This window comes from Podarcis bocagei (genome assembly GCF_964188305.1).
Source record: "Podarcis bocagei genome assembly, chromosome: 8".
NCBI lineage: Eukaryota > Metazoa > Chordata > Lepidosauria > Squamata > Lacertidae > Podarcis > Podarcis bocagei.
The window spans coordinates 89,618,472-89,637,233 of NC_138133.1; the positions used below are offsets into that span (position 1 = coordinate 89,618,472).

Below are 18,762 nucleotides of genomic sequence, written 5' to 3' on the forward strand. Positions count from 1 at the left end.
TAAAGCGTTAAGACCAGAAGGTGGAAAACATGAAAATAACGAGAAGAGGCAGGACTGAAGATTTGGAGATAGGCTTCAGAGGTCCAGACTTTGGGGATTCCCGAAAAATCAATAATTACAATTTGGATTACAATTTAGTCTTTTTTTAATTTTAGTTTCTTGTTTTTAATTGGATTATGATGTGGATATGTTGACTGGCTGTTTTTATTGGCAAATCAATAAAAATTATTTTTTTAAAAAAGAGGTGATCTCAGGGTCTGGGTAGTAAAACAATCACCTTCTATTAACAACATACGTAATAATAAAAAAGGCTAAACAGCAGAACCACAAGAAAAGGCATATGATAAATTCCACATATTATAAAATTCCTGGAAGGTGTCTCTTTGCATGGCATTTAACTGTTGAAAAAATAATAATAATGATTTTGCAGAGAGCTGGCGGCGCGCAAGGGGGAGCTGTCCAGCAAGGCTCGTGCAAGCGAGCAAGCAGCATCATCGTTACATAAGGCCGGCCGAGGAAGACGCTGAACCTGCGCAGGAAGCCGGAGAGGCGGCTCGGTGCGCAATGGAGGAGGAGGGCGGAAGACGGCAGAAGGAAGAGGAGGAGGAACCGTGCCGGTGACCTTCGCTCCCCGGCGCCGGCTTTGCAAGACGGCTGCAAGCGCCGCTTCCCACGCGCGCGTCAAGGGGTCCTCTGCAAGCACCGCCTCGACGGCGCGCCCAGCTCTTCCCTTTGCGCCATGGCGGAGCTGGCGTGGGCTCTGGGGGCCTTGGCCGCCCTGTTCGCCCTGCTGGACGGCTGGTACCTGCTGCGGGTGCCCGTGACGCTGCTGTACGCGCGCTGGGCGCTGCCCACGGTGTGGGACTTGCTGGAGGAGCAGAGCTTCGCCAGCCGGGTGCTGCCGTCGGACCTCGACTGCCTGGTGCACATGAACAACGCGCGCTACCCGCGCGAGGCGGACCTGGCGCGCCTGGCGCACCTCACCCGCTGCGGGCTGCTGCGCGCCGTCCGGGGCTTAGGCGCGCACACGGTGCTGGCCGCCTCGACGTGCCGCTACCGCCGCTCGCTGCACCTGCTCGAGCGCTTCGACGTGCGCACCAGGCTGCTGGGCTGGGACGCGCGCGCCTTCGTCCTGGAGCAGCGCTTCGTGCGCGCACGGGACGGATTCGTGTGCGCCGTGCTCCACGTCCGGCTGCACGTGGTGGGGGCCAGCCCCGCGCAAGCCGTCGAGATCCTCTGCCGCAGGAAGGTGAGTCGGAACCGGGCGGGGGAATGAGCTTAGCCCGGATTTGGGTTCTTGGGGGGCAGCCAAAGTTGCTGAGCTTCTTTTGGGGTTGAGGCAGAACCCCAGGTAAAGGTAGAGGGACCCCGGACCATTAGGTCCAGTCACGGAGGACTCTGGGGTTGCGGTGCTCATCTCGCTTTATTGGCCGAGGGAGCCGGCGTACAGCGACTAAGCCGCTTCTGGCAAACCAGAGCAGCGCACGGAAACGCTGTTTACCTTCCCGCCAGAGTGGTACCTATTTATCTACTTGCACTGGTGTGCTTTCGAACTGCTAGGTTGGCAGGAGCTGGAACCCAGCAACGGGAGCTCACCCCATCGCGGGGATTCGAACCGCCGACCTGCTGTCCGTCGTCCCTGAACCTCAGATAATGGGGTGCTTTTCAGTGATATTTGTGGATCTGCCCCCCAAACAAAATCCTGCAAACCCCGCTCCAAAAAAGAAAAAGAAATCCTGGCTACGCCCAAGGGCTAGGGCAGGCCGAGTGGGTGCAAAATTGTTCTTCAGATCCTAATAATTCACTAAACCTAAACATTTAGCACCGTTATTTGTTTGTTTGTTTGTCTTACTGAATTTATATACCACCCTTTCCCCCCAGGGGTCTCAGGGCAGTTCACAGAATAAGATCAAGATATAAAACCATAAAATACCTAATAAAAATGAAAAAAAACAGCCCACTAGCACTCCCCCATTAAAAAACACACACATTTTAAAAAGGCAAAGGATGTAAATCGGATCAACCAAAGGCCTGGTTAGAAAGGAATGTTTTGCCTAAGGCCTAAAGGTGTATAATGAGGGTGTCAGGTGAACTTCAATGGAGAGAGCATTCCACAGGCAGGGAGCCACTGCAGAGAAGGCCCCGCTCTCATGTTGCCACCCTCTGGACCTCACGAGGAGGCAGCACACGAAGAAGGGCCTCAGAGATGATCTCAGGGTCTGGGTATGTTATTACGGAAAGAGGCGGTCCTTGAGGTATTGCGGTCCTGAGTCGTTTAAGGCTTTACAGGTCAAAACCAGCACTTTGAATTGGGCCCAGAAACTAATTGGTAGCCAGTACAGTCGGACCAGGATCAGTGTAATACGCTCAAACCGTCTTGCCAGTCCGGTGAGCAACCCAGCTGCTGAATTCTGCACCAGCTGAAGTTTCCAAACTGTCTTCAGAGGCAGCCCTGCGTAGAACGCCTTGCAGTAGTTCTGCCACAGTATTTCCGTTGTTTCATTTGTTTTTTATATTGAATTATACTGTATTGCAATTTGGGATTCTGTGGAGTGCAAACTGCAATACGATACAGTGCAATCTATAAGAAATGGAAGTGTGATTAGAAATCGTACAACATCTGGAGCAGTGCATTACAATGGTAGGGAAATCAGCAGATTCCTAATTTCTTAAGCTCCTCCGCTTGGTCTTCTTTGGTGCACCTGAAGAAGTATATTGCAGGCCCCTAGAAATTCACTATTCAGGAAGACTTGGGGAATAGTAGGCCTGTTGGAATGGTTTTTACAGGCCCTCTAGGTGTCCCTATTTTCCAGGGACAGTCCTGGATTTACAGAAGCCGTCCTGGTTCCTGATCTGATCCCAGAATGCCCTGCTTTTCCTTAGGATGTCCCTATTTTCATCAGAGAAAATATTGGAGGGTATGGAATTATGCAACCCTTGAGCCAAGGAGAAAACAATACAATCTATATTGTTATATAAAAACATAAGAAAACATTAAAAATTAAATACGTTGGGAGCCACCCAGAGTGGCTCGTCAGAGGCGGGCGGGTTATAAATAATAAATTTATTATTATTATTATTATGGAATAGGATGTCCCAATTTTCATCAGATAAATGTCGGCCGGTACGTTTCTATGATTCAGAAGATCCCTTTGAGGTGCCAAATTTTGGCCTCCCACAGAGCACCATATTACGAAAGATTGCCACTTTTGGGCGGCTTCCAACTTAACATAAAAACATAATGTTATTATTTATTAAATTTGTACACCGCCCTATGCCTGCAGGTGTCAGGTGCAGTTCACAGGATAAAAGCACAGTATAAAAACACAAAATACATAAAATAAAAGCAGCCTGATAACTCTCCCCTTCCCCAACACATTTAACAAGGGGCGTTTGGTCGACCAAAGGCCTGGTTAAAGGTGAATGCTTTTGCCTGGCTTCATTACTGTATAAAGCTATACAGTGGTACCTCAGGTTACATACGCTTCAGGATTCCCTAACCCTGAAATATTACCTCGGGTTAAGAACTTTGCTTCAGGATGAGAACAGAAATCGTGCTCCGGCGGCACAACAGCAGCAGGAGGCCCCATTAGCTAAAGTGGTGCTTCAGGTTAAGAACAGACCTCTGGATCGAATTAAGTACTTAACCCGAGGTACCACTGTACAGATGTTTTCTAAAGATTCTAGAGTTACTTATATCCTTGGCTGAGGGGGTCACAGAACTCCACTGCTTTTTTCTGGTGGGATGCAAGGGTACGCATACCCCTAAACATTTTGTGAATCCAGTAAGTTTGGCCTCATTGAGAGGCAGTATTTCAATATGAGTAGGAAAATGAGAGTACCCCTAAACATTTTTTTAGAAAAAAGCACTGCATAACTCCATAACCTCCGACATATGCTGCCCAGGGTTGTAAAGACTGCGGAGAGAATAACTGGGTGCACTCTTCCCACCTTGGATCAAATCTACACTTCCAGGTGCCATAAGGAAGCTGCAGAGGTAGCGCAGGATAGTGCGCACCCCGGAAATTATCTCTTTCAGCTTCTGCCTTCTGGAAGAAGGTACAGGGTTATAAAGACTAGGACTAGTCGCCTGAGAAACAGTTTTTATCCAAATGTGATTTTGGTTTTAAACACAGTGTAAGGTAGTCTCTAGGGACACGGGGGGCACTGGGGGTTAAACCACAGAGCCTAGGACTTGCCGATCAGAAGGTTGGCAGTTTGAATCCCCGTGATGGGGTGAGCTCCCGTTGCTCGGTGTGGGAAAATGATTGCTTGTACATGAGAGCATGAGCAAAGTTCTTATTGTTGCAGGGTGATCTCATAGCTAGAAGCATCCTTGGAGCATGAATAGCGCGTGAACAGCTCGTGCTGTCCTATATGATTGGCTAACGTAGCATGGCCTGATCGCTCGCACGGTTTACGAAGGTCTTTATCTGCTGGCTAGAACAAATTGCTTGGCTTGTATTTTGTATCTTTCCTTGGCTTGTATCTTGCTATTTCACACAATAAAAGCTGTGCTGCATTAGCCCTAGGAGCTGCCATATTTGCCCTAGGAGCAGCCATATTTCGGAACCCCTCATGGTGTGAGACTGATTTTTCCCTGGATGCCGAGCTGCAACTCGACATTTGGTGCCCCGTGTGACTGCCTTCGGACTTCACGTTGTTTTTCATTATTCAGCACTCACCAACACGTCGTTCATCCACGTAGTGGATCCCTGGTGAGTGCTCCCGTGTGATTTCTTTCGGATTTCATGCTGTTTTACAACGTTCAGCTCTCACCTCGCCCCGCAAGGGCTGCAGACGCGTCGTTCATCCACGTAGTGGATCCCTGGTGAAAGCTCCCGTGTGAATGTGATTCTGGACTACGTTACGGACTTATCAGCACTTATCTTCGCCCGGACAGGGCAAAAAGGCGCCTCTCTCTCATCCTCCTAAGGATCCCTCGGTAAGTGCTCCCTGCTCTTTTTGCAACTTTGCAATCATGGGAAAATCTCTCTCTGCACCACAGAAAAATTTTTATAAAGACCTTAAATTCCTTTTGGCCAGTAACAACCTTGCTGTTCGGAAAGCTGACCTTAAGTCCCTTATAAAAGCCCTGGACATTCACTGCCCGTGGTTCCCCCAGGACGGAAATTGGCAGTTAGATGATTGGAAAAAAATTGGACACTTCTTTCAAAATCATCCCCAAATTGATGTCAAGGTTTTGCATGCCTGGAGTAACGTCTACAAAGCTATGTCGTGTTTAACTCCTTCAAACATTCTTCTGGCTGCTGCGACAGCTTCTTCGCCCGCCCTTCAGGTACCTGTTTTGCCTGCCTCAAACCTACCTCCTAAACCGCCGGACATTTTCCCTTCGGCTCCTCCTGTCCTCCCTTCCCTGCATTCTCCGCATTCTTCACTTCCTGCACCTCCCGTTACTACTCCTCTCCAAGAATCTTCGCATTCAGCACCCCCCACTCTTCCAACTCCTGCGCCCAAGGCCCTTGGCACCGCTGTTACTACTCCTCTCCAAGAATCTCTCCGTGCCGCTGCCCCATTGTTGGGTTTTGACTGTACAACTCCTAATCTCTTCCCTGTGATTGCTCCTGCCGCGCCAGGGGGAGGCCCAGCCCGGCACGAACAGTTTGATTTGAGATTCATAAAGGAACTGCATTCCTCTGTCAAGGACAATGGTTTACAATCTCCTTACACCCTGGGCTTGTTTGGCACTATTTTTCAACAAAATTTGATACCAGAGGATGTTAAGCTGTTGGCCCGCACTGTAATGCAGCCTCATCAAATGATTTTGTTTATACAAGCTTGGCACTGGGCCTGCCAACGTCGTGTTGATGGGATTCGGAATAATCTTAATAATGTAGCATTGGCTAATCATCAGGCTGCTTTGGCTGCTTTGGCTGCTGGTGCCGCCCCACCCCCAGCCCCCGTCATGTTAACCCAAGCTGATGTCCTCGATGGGCTGACGGGAGGAGGCAATTTTCTTACTGCTGCCCAACAGCTAACTCTCCAACCTCAGTATTGGGAGGCCACTACAACTGCTGCCCAAGAGGCTTTGGCCTCTGTCCCTGATGACAAAACTGAGCGCAATGGCCGATGGGGAAGCATCAGACAGGGCCTTGCAAAGCCCTATGGACAATTTGTTGATCGCTTGTACAATACCTTCAAGCGGCAAGTTCAGGACCTGGCAGCACAAGAACTGACTGTACGCCAGCTTGCAAATGAGAACTGTAAGCAAACGCTGCACCTTCTAATGGCAACATCAAATATAGCCATTGCTGATATGCTTAAAGCCTGCCAGTCAGTGGGCACTGCCAACCACGGCCTGCTAGCCACGGCTTGGTCCTCCGCCGTGTCCCAAATTCCTGCAAAGGCTACAACCTGTTGGATTGACAGTGGCTAAAGAAAAAATCCAGCGGACCTTACCTATTACGTACCTGGGACACAAGCTGACAGCATCTGCAGCCTTTCCAGTTACGCCTCAACTACAGTTCCCTGATCATGTTAAACTGGTGGATTTACAACGAATTCTTGGACAGCTGAATCGGATAAAGAGTTATTTGGACTTGCCCACCTCCACTCTGTTTCCACTATTTTCTGCCCTTAAAGGACATAAGGATCCAGCAGACAAGATCACAGTCACCTCTGCAATGGATAAAGTCACCTTCCACAGCTGTTCCAGTGTTTCCTGGCACGTTGAAAGGCCATCTTCATCCCTACTGCATTGGCCCCCCTTTTCCCTGGGAAGCCACTTCAACCACCAAACATCATTACAGTTTTGCTGCCTCTTGTTTGGGAAGTGAGCCTGGCTTTGAAGGATGCCCTCGCTGGATTGGCATCGCTTGGATTTTACCCCCCCAGATCTCTTCTTTTTTTCTCCTCCCTCAGGAGTCCTGCCTTATGATGTGTTCCCCTGAGCATGTACAGAGGGCTGTCTTGGAACTATTGTGGACTCTTGGCAAGGGAGGGGGTGAGGGGATTTTAGTGTGTTCCAGTTGTTTCATTTTTGTGCTTTGGCATGGTTCCCGGACAGAGAGCGGGTTGCAATGTGGTTCTTTAACAGGGCCTGGGAAGACAATGGGCTCTGTTCTCGACCTTGTTGCAATCTTTTTAGTTACAGCAAGCGGTATATGCTTGGCTAGTGCCCTTTAGTTGCTGAGAAAAATGATTTTAAAAAGCTTCTCAAAGCTTTCAGCCTTTTTTGGGTGGTGATATTCTAGCATTCCAATAAATGCTTCATTTAAGATTAGCAATAATATGAAGGACAATCGTATAAGTTTATCATCTGTGTTTTGTTGTTGCAGAAATAGTGATACCCCTGATATATAAAATAGATAAGCTCCCAGAGGTTTGTTTGCGTAACAGAAGGGAAGTATAATCACCTATTTCTCATTATACAGGAACAGCCATTTCTAGATCCCTTTTCCCTCTTTAGGTGTAGGGATGAATTACCGTGATTTGCATAGATTGGCAAATTGCACTGAAGCCTTGTTTAATTCTACTATCTTGGCTTTAAAAATGATTAACACAGAAATGTCAGAAATAAGAGAAGTTGTTTTATACACTTTTTATGCTTTAAATGTAATCTTTGCCTCTAAAGGTAGAATTTATGCCTTAATTCATTCTCATTATTGTATGTATATAACTGATCAATCGACCAATATCTCTGCTACTATTGATTATATGGAACAAATGATAGCTCATAATCCTTTGAATCCACCTGAAGGTTTTGATCCATGGGAGTGGTTGTCTTCTTGGTTGCCTAATGGATTATGGTTAAGAAAAATATTATTGATTGTAATTGCATGTATTGTTGGCTTCATTATGGTGTGTTGTTGCATTCAATGCATACCCTCTTTGATTTCCCAATGCACTGCATGGTGGTACCGACCACGGCCCACCACAGGGGTTACAAGAGGAATTTATGTTGCACAGTGTAGACGCTTAGGCAATGAAGTGTACTAATGGTCCCTCTTTTTTCCTCTAACAATATAATAAGAAAAGAGGACATGTGGGAAAATGATTGCTTGTACATGAGAGCATGAGCAAAGTTCTTATTGTTGCAGGGTGATCTCATAGCTAGAAGCATCCTTGGAGCATGAATAGCGCGTGAACAGCTCGTGCTGTCCTATATGATTGGCTAACGTAGCATGGCCTGATCGCTCGCACGGTTTACGAAGGTCTTTATCTGCTGGCTAGAACAAATTGCTTGGCTTGTATTTTGTATCTTTCCTTGGCTTGTATCTTGCTATTTCACACAATAAAAGCTGTGCTGCATTAGCCCGAGGAGCTGCCATAGCCCTAGGAGCAGCCATATTTCGGAACCTATCTTGGTGTGAGACTGATTTTTCCCTGGATGCAGCTCGGTCCCTGCTCCTGCCAACCTAGCAGTTCGAAACGATGTCAAAGTGCAAGTAGATAAATATGTATCGCTCCAGCGAGAAGGTAAACGGCGTTTCCGTGCGCTGCTGTGGTTTGCCAGAAGCGGCTTAGTCCTGCTGGCCACATGACCCAGAAGCTGTACGCCGGCTCCCTCGGCCAATAAAGCGAGATGAACGCTGCAACCCCAGAGTTGGCCACGACTGGACCTAATGGTCAGGGGTCCCTTTACCTTTACCCACCCCATTGGAAGGCGGTGGACTCTCTATGATCCTGTTCTCACACTGCCCCAAAAGGAAACCTGCAAGCAGGATTCAAGCACAAAAGCATTTTCTCTCCTCCTGTGACTTCCAACCACTCTTATTCAGGAGCCTTGCCGCCTCCGGCCTCTGGCAAATCTGAATGCTGGAAGATCTTTATCTCGGTTGGCTTCCGAACTGGATTCTAAACTACTTTTATTTTTACATATGAAAGCATTCTTAATTGTTCTAATTGTGGAACCGGGTAATTATCTTTTACTGCTGATGCTTTTTATTGCGAAACTGCCTCCAGATATTTTATGGAACGGGAGTCATAAATGGAATGAAATAAGGTTCAGGGTAAACAAGAGGAGGTTAATCTATGGAAATCTCATGCCACCAATTCGTAAGGCATGTGCGAGCAAATTCAGCTGAGCCGGGCCGGACTGTCTAATTTAAGGTTTCCATCGATCTCCTCAGACAATTCAACATGCATGGGGAAATAAGAAGAATTCTTCTCTGTGAATTTGTCTAGCCCTCTTTCAAATTCTGGTGGCCAGCATTGTCCCTTGTGGCAGGGAGTTCCATGGATAAAACTATGGAAACACTTTGTGCTGATTCCTCTACAGTGAGCAGGAGCAGGGACCTCACCTCGTCTCAGGTTTCTCACCGCCGACCTTCCAGTCGGCAAGTCCTAGGCTCTGTAGTTTAACCCACAGCGCCACCCGTGTCCCTAGAGACTACCTTAAAGGTACCCCTGCCCGAACGGGCCAGTCTTGACAGACTCTGGGGTTTGTGCGCCCATCTCACATCTATTGGCCGGGGGCCAGCGCTGTCCGGAGACACTTCCGGGTCACGTGGCCAGCGTGACAAAGCTGCATCTGGCGAGCCAGCGCAGCACACGGAACGCCGTTTACCTTCCCGCTGGTAAGCGGTACCTATTTATCTACTTGCACCCGGGGGTGCTTTCGAACTGCTAGGTTGGCAGGCGCTGGGACCGAGCAGCGGGAGCGCACCCCGCCGCGGGGATTCGAACCGCCGACCTTTCGATCGGCAAGCCCTAGGCGCTGAGGCTTTAGCCCACAGCGCCACCCGCGTCCCAGAGACTACCTTACACTGTGTTTAAAAGCAAAATCACATTTGGATACCCATCCCCAATGGGAAGGGTAGAGAGGCCATAATTATACCCACTATGACAAACGCAGCTGCGCCATTAGGATCCAAACATGCCAAAATCCTGCTGGCCTTTTTTTTAATGTATACAGTCGTATCTTGGAAGTCGAACAGAATATTTATGTATGCAACTACAGCAGCAAGGTTATTGATTGCCAAAAATTGGAAAAGCAGCAGCGTCCCAACTAAAACAGACTGGTTATCTAAAATGATGGAATACTTCCATATTGCCGAACTAACAGGGAGTATAAGAGGAGATATGGTACAAAAAGTGAATAAGGAGTGGGCTATCTTTAAGGAATACATCAAAATTTGTGTGGAAAAAGTAGAATTTCTGACAGATACTGAGTGAATCCAGAAAAGGATTAGAGTGAAAGGAGAGTAAAGTTAAGAAGAGATTAAGGAAATAATGAAATGCGTTTAAGCTAGTTGGAAAAATAAAGTAGCGTAACAGGAACGGCTGGAAGTCAAGTCACTTGGTGGGTGTCTGTGTGGGGTAGGTGTGTAGGTATGTTAAAATGTACAGTATAGGTAGGTATTATATAGAGTAATGTAGTAATGTATTATATAGAGTAATGTAGTAATGTTTTATGTTATGAAAATTAGGTAGTGTGTTGTGTATGTGTATTGTGTAAATGTATATGTATGTGTTTTATATGTTAATTTTTTTAAAAAAAAAATATTTAAGGAAGTCGAATGGAATCCATTCCGGAAGTCTGTTCGACTTCCAAAACGTTCGGAAACCAAAGCGCAGCTTCCGATTGGCTGCAGGAGGCTCCCACAGCCAATCAGAAGCCCCGTCGGATGTTTGGATTCCAAAGAACATTCACAAACCGGAACAGCGGCTGATTTTTAATTGGAACATTTTCAGGGAAGCGTGTCCTTGACACCTGATTCCATCAGCATTTATAACGCACTTATTACGTTTTGTGTAACATCTTAGAGGTTTTGATCAGGGGTCGACAAGGCTTACTGGGCAAAGGCCGGATCACTCCCGTGGAGATCCTCCGTGAGCCGGGCCGACGAGCGTGACACCGGAAATTGCTTCTGCGCATGCCCAGACCTTGGAAATCGTGCCTGCGCAGGAGCAATTTTTGGCATCTGGGCATGTGCAGAAGCGATTTCCGGTGCTGCGGACGTGCGTAGATGCGATTTCCAGTGTCTGGGCATGCACAGAAGTGATTTCCGGAGCCGCGTAAGAGAGCCCCCGTGCCACGCTGCAACAGTTTAGTGCAGCACGCGGGGACTCACTGAACGGGCAGCTCAGGGGCCGCTTCCGGCCCATGGGCCTTAGGTTGCCGACCTGTGTGTGTGTGTGTGTGTGTGTGTGTGTGTATTTAAAATAAATACAATTATGAAAAAACAGACGGACAAACAAGTAAACAAACATACAATCAAACAAACAAATAACAGAAGAATCAAACAAACCACCACACTATAAGATACAACAAGATTAATATAACTATCATCATATATACTCCTGGTACTGAAAACAATTATAAAACTTATAGAGAAGAAAATTAAAAATGACTTCCAATTAATCTCACTGTACTTTATCCATTACTTTATACCGCACAGTTACATATTTCTTATATAGTTTCTTTTTACCTCCCTACGAACTTCTATTTATACAATACAGGGACCAGTCTAATTCTGCCAAGATGTTTCCTTTTAGTCCATAGTTTTTTAAAGATTCTCCAATCCTTATAGACTTTTTGTTTTGGCTGGCCTCTTACTCTTCCTTTTGCTTTCGCCAGCTGCAGATATTCTACCATTAGGATCTGCCAATCTTCGGTGTTTTTCCAATTTCTTGCTGCTAAAATTCTGGCCGCCGTTATTCCATACATGAAAAATGTTCTTTTGCTGACCTCTGCTTTTGACGACGAAGCATTGCGTAAACCCTGTATAATTAAATATTAAAATTCCGCCACCCGTGAATGCCTTTCACCTAGAAAGCTAGCATGTCAGGGACAAACCGTGAGCTCCCTGATATCACCATGAGCAGAAAAGCAGAATACATAGGAGAAGACAAACAACCTTCTAATCACCAGTAGTTAACAAATGAGCCAGCAATGTAATTTACAGAGCTTCTGGCAAGGAGAAATTGCATTAATAAGGTTCTTGGAAGATGCTCAGGGGAGAATACCATTGCATGCTCACTCTCATGCGCATGTCCCTGTTCTACCCATATGTGAGTTGCTGTGTCCCAGTGGATTGACAGGAATCTGCAACATAGGATTATAGAAACAGCAAACAGTTTTTGTTGTTGTTGTTTAGTCGTTTAGTCGTGTCCGACTCTTCGTGACCCCATGGACCAGAGCACGCCAGGCACTCCTGTCTTCCACTGCCTCCCGCAGTTTGGTCAAACTCATGTTAGTAGCTTCGAGAACATTGTCCCACCATCTCGTCCTCTGTCGTCCCCTTCTCCTTGTGCCCTCCATCTTTCCCAACATCAGGGTCTTTTCCAGAGAGTCTTCTCTTCTCCTGAGGTGGCCAAAGTCTTGGAGCCTCAGCTTCAGGATCTGTCCTTCCAGTGAGCACTCAGGGCTGATTTCCTTCAGAATGGAGAGGTTGGATCTTCTTGCAGTCCATGGGACTCTCAAGAGTCTCCTCCAGCACCAGAATTCAAAAGCATCCATTCTTCAGCGATCAGCCTTCTTTATGATCCAGCTCTCACTTTCATACTTAAAATGTTGGTGGACTCAAGGCTGCCTTGTCAGTTTCTTGAAGTGATCTGTTAGCTGGCAGGTATATAAGGGAGAAAATCTTGAGCGGAACGGCAGTGAGTTGCAAAAATTAGTGAGTGGCTGCGGTGGTGCAGTGGTTAGAGAGAGGTTCCCAAACTTATATGGCCTCTTGCCACGTTTCCAGAAAAAAATTACTCGGCGCCCCCCTGGAAATCTGCCTCCTTTAAGCGAACAAACAGATAGAGTTCCAAATCTGCATTATTTTAAGTATCTGTATTTATAACTACGTCTGACAACATTGGCCAAATCCTGGTACGCTCTGCGGAGGACCTTTAGGTCCACAAATAATAACATTTTGGAGGTCCCAGGTCACAAGGTAGTTACATTGGTCTCAACTAGGGCCAGGGCCTTTTCAGCACTGGCCCCGACTTGATGGAACGCTCTGTCACGAAAGACTAGGGCCCTGCTGGACTTGACAGCTTTCTGCAGGGCCTGCAAGACAGAGCTGTTCTGCCTGGCCTTTGGTTTGGACTCAGTCTGACCATTATGTTTTCCCTCCCCTTATGGTCTTGATTTATCGGCTACTTTTAAAATGAGGCTGTATTTTAAATTGCATTTTAGCCTGTATTTTAAATTGGGTGGTTTTTTTCCCCTACCATGTTTTTTACTGGTGTTAGCCGCCCTGAGCCCGGCTCTGGCCGGGGAGAGCGGGGTATAAATTATTATTATTATTATTATTATTATTATTATTATTATTATTATTATTAAATAGACAGGCAAGTTGTGATCCATTTCCTGGACCTGTGGAAGCTGTAAAGGGTTTCCCCAAACCTGAGAAAACCCCTCGCCTCCAGTACAACGGCCAGATCCAGGGGAAATCTATGTCCCCGTCCCACATGGTTAGCATCATTACGCAACCAAACTTGGCTCTTTTTTCACATTTAGAAATCAGATTTTGAGAACTGGATTGCTTTTTCTTTTTTTCCCACATGAAAACCAGCTTTTGTTCCTCGGATTCATATTGGATTCCGCCACCCCTTGCCCCCTAGGCCTAGTTCATCTTTCTCTGCTCTTTTTTTATCTCTATTAATTTAAATTACACACTTATACAAAGAATTTACAATCTCATACTACAAAAAGAAAATTAAAGAAAAAACAATTAAGAGAAAAGAATAGAAAAAGCAAATTTACGTACATAAAAAACCCCTTATTCTTCCTAATTAATACTTAATTAAACACTTAAATAAAAAAGACTTGGCTGTCAACGTTTCCCTTTTTTAAGGGAAATTCCCTTATTCCGAATAGGATTCCTCGCAAGAAAAGGGAAAAGTTGACAGCTATGAATTCTCATTGTACTGTTTATACTTTCGTTTTTTCCACACAGTTTTATATTCTTTAATATTGTTCCCGTCTATTCCACAAACGGTATTTGTTGTGTTTACAAGTATCACTCAAGTTCTGCTAATATGGTGTGGTTGGTACAATATGATCTTACATAATCCTTAAATATTCTCCATTCTCCAAATATTTTCTGGTTCAATACTCCTCTAACTCTTCCCGTCAGTTTTGCTAGTTGTAAATATTCTAACATGAGTATCTGCCAATCTGTAATTGTCGTTACTATTTTGTTTTTCCACTTCCTTGCCACAAGAATTCTTGCTTCTGTGGGGGCATACACGAACAGCGGTCTTATGTCTTTCTTAATTTCTAATGGTAAAATGCCTAAAATAAAGATCTTGGGGGGGGGGAGGGGGTTAAAGGTAAGTCTGGTTAATTTCTTAAATTCATTATAGATATTATCCCAGAATTCCCTAATGATTGCACAAGTCCACCATGTCTGGTAGTATGACTCCACATCTATTTTACATCTCCAACAAATCGGTGGCCCTCTTTTATGCATTTTTGCTAGTTTCAAGGAGGTAAATTCACAGCACGCTATAACCTTAGGGAGATCATGAAGATGTTATATACCATATTTTTTGCACCATAACACTCACTTTTTTCCTCCTAAAAAGTAAGGGGAAATGTCTGTGCGTGTAGTGGTTAAGAGCAGTAGTCACGTAATCTGGGAAACCGGGTTCGCGTCTCCGCTCCTCCACATGCAGCTGCTGGGTGACCTTGGGCCAGTCACACTTCTTTGAAGTCTCTCAGCCCCACTCACCTCACAGAGTGTTTGTTGTGGGGGAGGAAGGGAAAGGAGATTGTTAGCCGCTTTGAGACTCCTGAAGGGGAGTGAAAGGCGGGATATCAAATCCAAACTCTTCTCTTCTTCTTCTTCTTATGGAGGGAATGCCTACGGATGGCAGGGGGATCTGCTGCAGTCGTGAGCAGAGGATCCATGGTTCTCCTTCCTTCCCTCCTCCGTGGCTCGCTTTGAAACAGCAAAGCGGGAGAAGAGCCGCTGAGTGGGGAGGAGAGAGGGACAGAGAGCCTGCTTGCTTTAAAGGAGCAAAGCGGGAGTGTAAGCGGTGCAAGAACCTTATTCATAGAATCATAGAATCCTAGAGTTGGAAGAGACCACAAGGGCCATCGAGTCCAACCCCCTGCCAAGCAGGAAACACCATCAGAGCACTCCTGACATATGGTTGTCAAGCCTCTGCTTAAAGACCTCCAAAGTAGGAGACTCCACCACACTCCTTGGCAGCAAATTCCACTGTCGAACAGCTCTTACTGTCAGGAAGTTCTTGCTAATGTTTAGGTGGAATCTTCTTTCTTGTAGTTTGGATCCATTGCTCCGCGTCCGCTTCTCTGGAGCAGCAGAAAACAACCTTTCTCCCTCCTCTATGTGACATCCTTTTATATATTTGAACATGGCTATCATATCACCCCTTAACCTCCTCTTCTCCAGGCTAAACATGCCCAGCTCCCTTAGCCGTTCCTCATAAGGCATCGTTTCCAGGCCTTTGACCATTTTGGTTGCCCTCCTCTGGACACGTTCCAGTTTGTCAGTGTCCTTCTTGAACTGTGGTGCCCAGAACTGGACACAGTACTCCAGGTGAGGTCTTTAAGCGGCTCCTGTCCAGTTGGCTCCTTTAAAGCAAGCAGGCTCTCTGTCCCTCTCTCCTCCCCACTCAGCTCGCTAAATAGCATTATTAGCAGCATCCTTCTCCACACACCCCATGCGTGCTCCTTGTCCCTTGCTTTACCTTCCCTCCCCACTTAAAACGTGGTTGCAAAGCACGGATCCACATGGATCCTCAGGATTTTTGCACTGGGTCACCCCAAATTCACCCTCAGATCACATAGCATGTCCATGGCTACATCTTGCACCCAAAAAATCACACACCCACTGTTGCCTAGGGTCGCAGTGGTGCAAAAACGTGGTTACAAAGCATGGATCCACATGGATCCTCAGGATTTTTGCATTGGGCTACTCCAAACTCACTGTCAGATCACATGTCTGTGGCCACAGCATGAACCACAAAAATCATACATCCACTGTTTCGTTCAGAATATTTTTTTTTCTTGTTTTCCTCCTCTAAAAACTACGTGCATGTTATGGTCTGGTGCGTGTTATAGAGCGAAAAATACGGTATATGGCATAATATCCCCTTCTTTCTCTGCTCTTATAGGTGGAGTCCCCTGAACTTCCTGAGGAAATACTACACTGGTTGAAATACAATGAAGTCAACAGCCAAAAGTTACGGGCAGAGAGCAATTTGCAGGAAAACAACAAGGAAGAGTAATGGGATACCTCAAACTCGTTATGACCTCAGTGCAGGATCCTTCCTTCGGAATCGCTGAGGATTATTAAGACTCCCCTTTTCAGCTACCGTGAGAAATATAAAGTTCTTGCACCGCAGCAACAACAAAGCCAGCCAATTTGATAGTCAGCCCCAAAGGATTGGGACCATGCGGAGCAATCTTGTGGTTCCACCCTGTCAGCAGCCATACACAGGGAAATAAGGTCACGCCAACCCAACTGTAGTATAGCACTGGATTTAGTCGCGATCCTGTCCTTATCCACTGGGCATTACTTGAGAACAGGAATGCCGTCCCCCTGTTCTTAACCTGTTCTTGTTTACGAAAGCCAGCCCTGATAGTTCTGTGATGACCATCACAGCCCAGAAAACTTAGGAGAGATGTGTTTTGGGTCTAAGAAAGGGGAACCCAGTTGACGTCTTGATTTGAGATCACCACAGATCCAGGGCTCTGCAGAAACCAAAGTATAAACGGGCAACCTAAGTCTTGCGGGGAAGCCTGGGTTGTCGTCTGCTTACAAACTGGAGCCAGTGATGTTGCTCTCCAGATGTTGTTGAACTAAAGCACGCCTCGTTGGCCAGGCTGATGAGGGTTGGAGTCCACAACATCTGCAGAGCATTTTGGCTATCCCGATCTACTGTGACGAATCTGCTGCCATTGCTCATTCGCACACGGCTGGCTTCATGCAAATGCTTGAAATCGGAGGTGGGGGACCTGTGGCCCTCCAGATGTTCCTGGGACTACATCTCCCATCATCCCAGGCCATTGTGGCTGGGGCGGATGGGAGTTGGAGCTCCAAACAAGATCTGGAAGGCCACAGGTTCCACATCCCTCCAGTGTTTAATGGAAACAGGTGTACATCCATCAGAGTCCAGGTGGACCACACAAGACCTTCAACTCTTTCTGCTGGAAGGTCTTGTAGGCCTCCTAGCAGAAAGAGTTGTTCCAGGCAGGCCCCACCCGTGGCCAGCTGATTTTCCTTGAAGTGGGGGACATTCCAGTATTAGGACTTAGCTCAGGCTTCCTCTAACTCAGCCCTCCAGATGTTTTGGGACTACAACTCCCATGATCCCTAGCTAGCAGGACCAGTGGTCAGGGATGATGGGAATTGTAGTCTCAGAACATCTGGAGGGCCAAGGTTGAGGAAGCCTGGCTTAGCTGAAAGGGGATTCCATGTAGCACATCCGATTCCCACAGCCTTGCATGAGCTAGCACCCATTTAATACAGCAGAGACAATCAGGGTTTGATGTTCACAGCACCAAATTTACAAAACAGGCACAGACTTATTTCATTCTACATGGTTCTTCTGTTCCAGAGAGATTTTTTTCCCCGTACTTCTGGTGAACCAGGAGGAAACCAGCGCGGTTTAAAATAGCTTTGAGGAAAAATTGTTGTATGTTCTTTATTGTTACTGTATTTAATTATTCGGTGCTGAAGATTGATTGGTGGTTTTCAAAAGGGGTTGTTTTTTTAAAAAAGTTAATCCAGTGGAATAGAAAGATCAACCATTTTGCACAGGAGGGAATCAGCACTGTCTTCAAGTCTTATTTATTTAACTTATTTTCTTTTGCACTGATACGTTGCTTTTTTCCATTTGAGGCAGTTTGCAGTCTTGAAGCGAGAGCTTGCAGCCCGGCAGCAGGAGGAAAACAGAAAGGAACATGATAAAAATTGGGTACCAGTTCCCGCACAATTTAATCAATTCCATACTGACCACAGAGGGAGCCATGTTTGGGAGGAGAGGGGTGAAATTGCAGTTGGACCAGTCTCACCTGCATAGATTTATGTGGGCAGGTGAAAGTTAGGCATCAAGTTACACCAAGGATGGCTAATGTTGCCCTGCAGATATTGCGCTATAACTCCCCATTACTCCTGACCAGCCGCCATGTTGGCTGGGGGCTGATGGGAGCTTGGAGCAAGGCTAGGGAACACAGTTTGGTACAGCTGAGTTAGAAAATACAACTTCAGGCATGTTTTCCCAAGCATATCTTCAATTGACTTGCAAATGACCTGAGATCTCCCCACAAAAAAGTATTCCATTTTAAAAAATGTTCCTTGCCAGTCCCCCTCCTACTGTGGTACCTTCAACGAACAGTGGTAAATTTTACATGTAACATAAATGCAGCTAAATAAATATGGGCTGGTGCTACCGTGTTTGTCTTCTTTGTTCCTATTTTGGGGGGTTTCTGGGGCAAATTTGACCATGTTTCATCCATTTGCACAATGCGCCTTTTTGGTTCTCATCAGGTTTGTGGAGTTAAACTATGGAACTCCCTCCCATAGGATGCAGTGATGGGGCCCCCGGCGTGGGTGGCTTTAAAAGAGGATTGGAACGAATCTGGAGTGGAGTCCAACCTTGTACAGTGGTACCTCAGGTTACATACTCTGGGCGGCTTCCAACAAAATATTAAAATACAGTGGTGCCTCGCAAGACGAAATTAATTCGTTCCGCGAGTTTTGTCGCCTTGCGATTTTTTTCGTCTTGCGAAGCACGGTGTCGGGAAAGTTTTGGAAAAGCTTCAAAAATCACCAAAGTCTTTAAAAACCTCAAAAAAGGCTACCACACCGCGTTCTATGAGTTGCTCCT

The 18,762-nt window shown here is 46.4% G+C and overlaps 1 protein-coding gene across 1 annotated transcript; it reads left to right on the forward strand.

Annotated features, from left to right (window-relative positions):
• Positions 1 to 449: 449 nt before the first annotated feature.
• Positions 450 to 18,325, forward strand: THEM6 (thioesterase superfamily member 6). Its single transcript, XM_081205232.1, has 2 exons — positions 450 to 1,249; positions 16,045 to 18,325. The coding sequence occupies exons 1-2, from the start codon at positions 740 to 742 to the stop codon at positions 16,156 to 16,158; spliced, it is 624 nt and encodes a 207-aa protein (XP_081061358.1). The 5' UTR covers positions 450 to 739; the 3' UTR covers positions 16,159 to 18,325.
• The last annotated feature ends 437 nt before the right edge of the window (positions 18,326 to 18,762 follow it).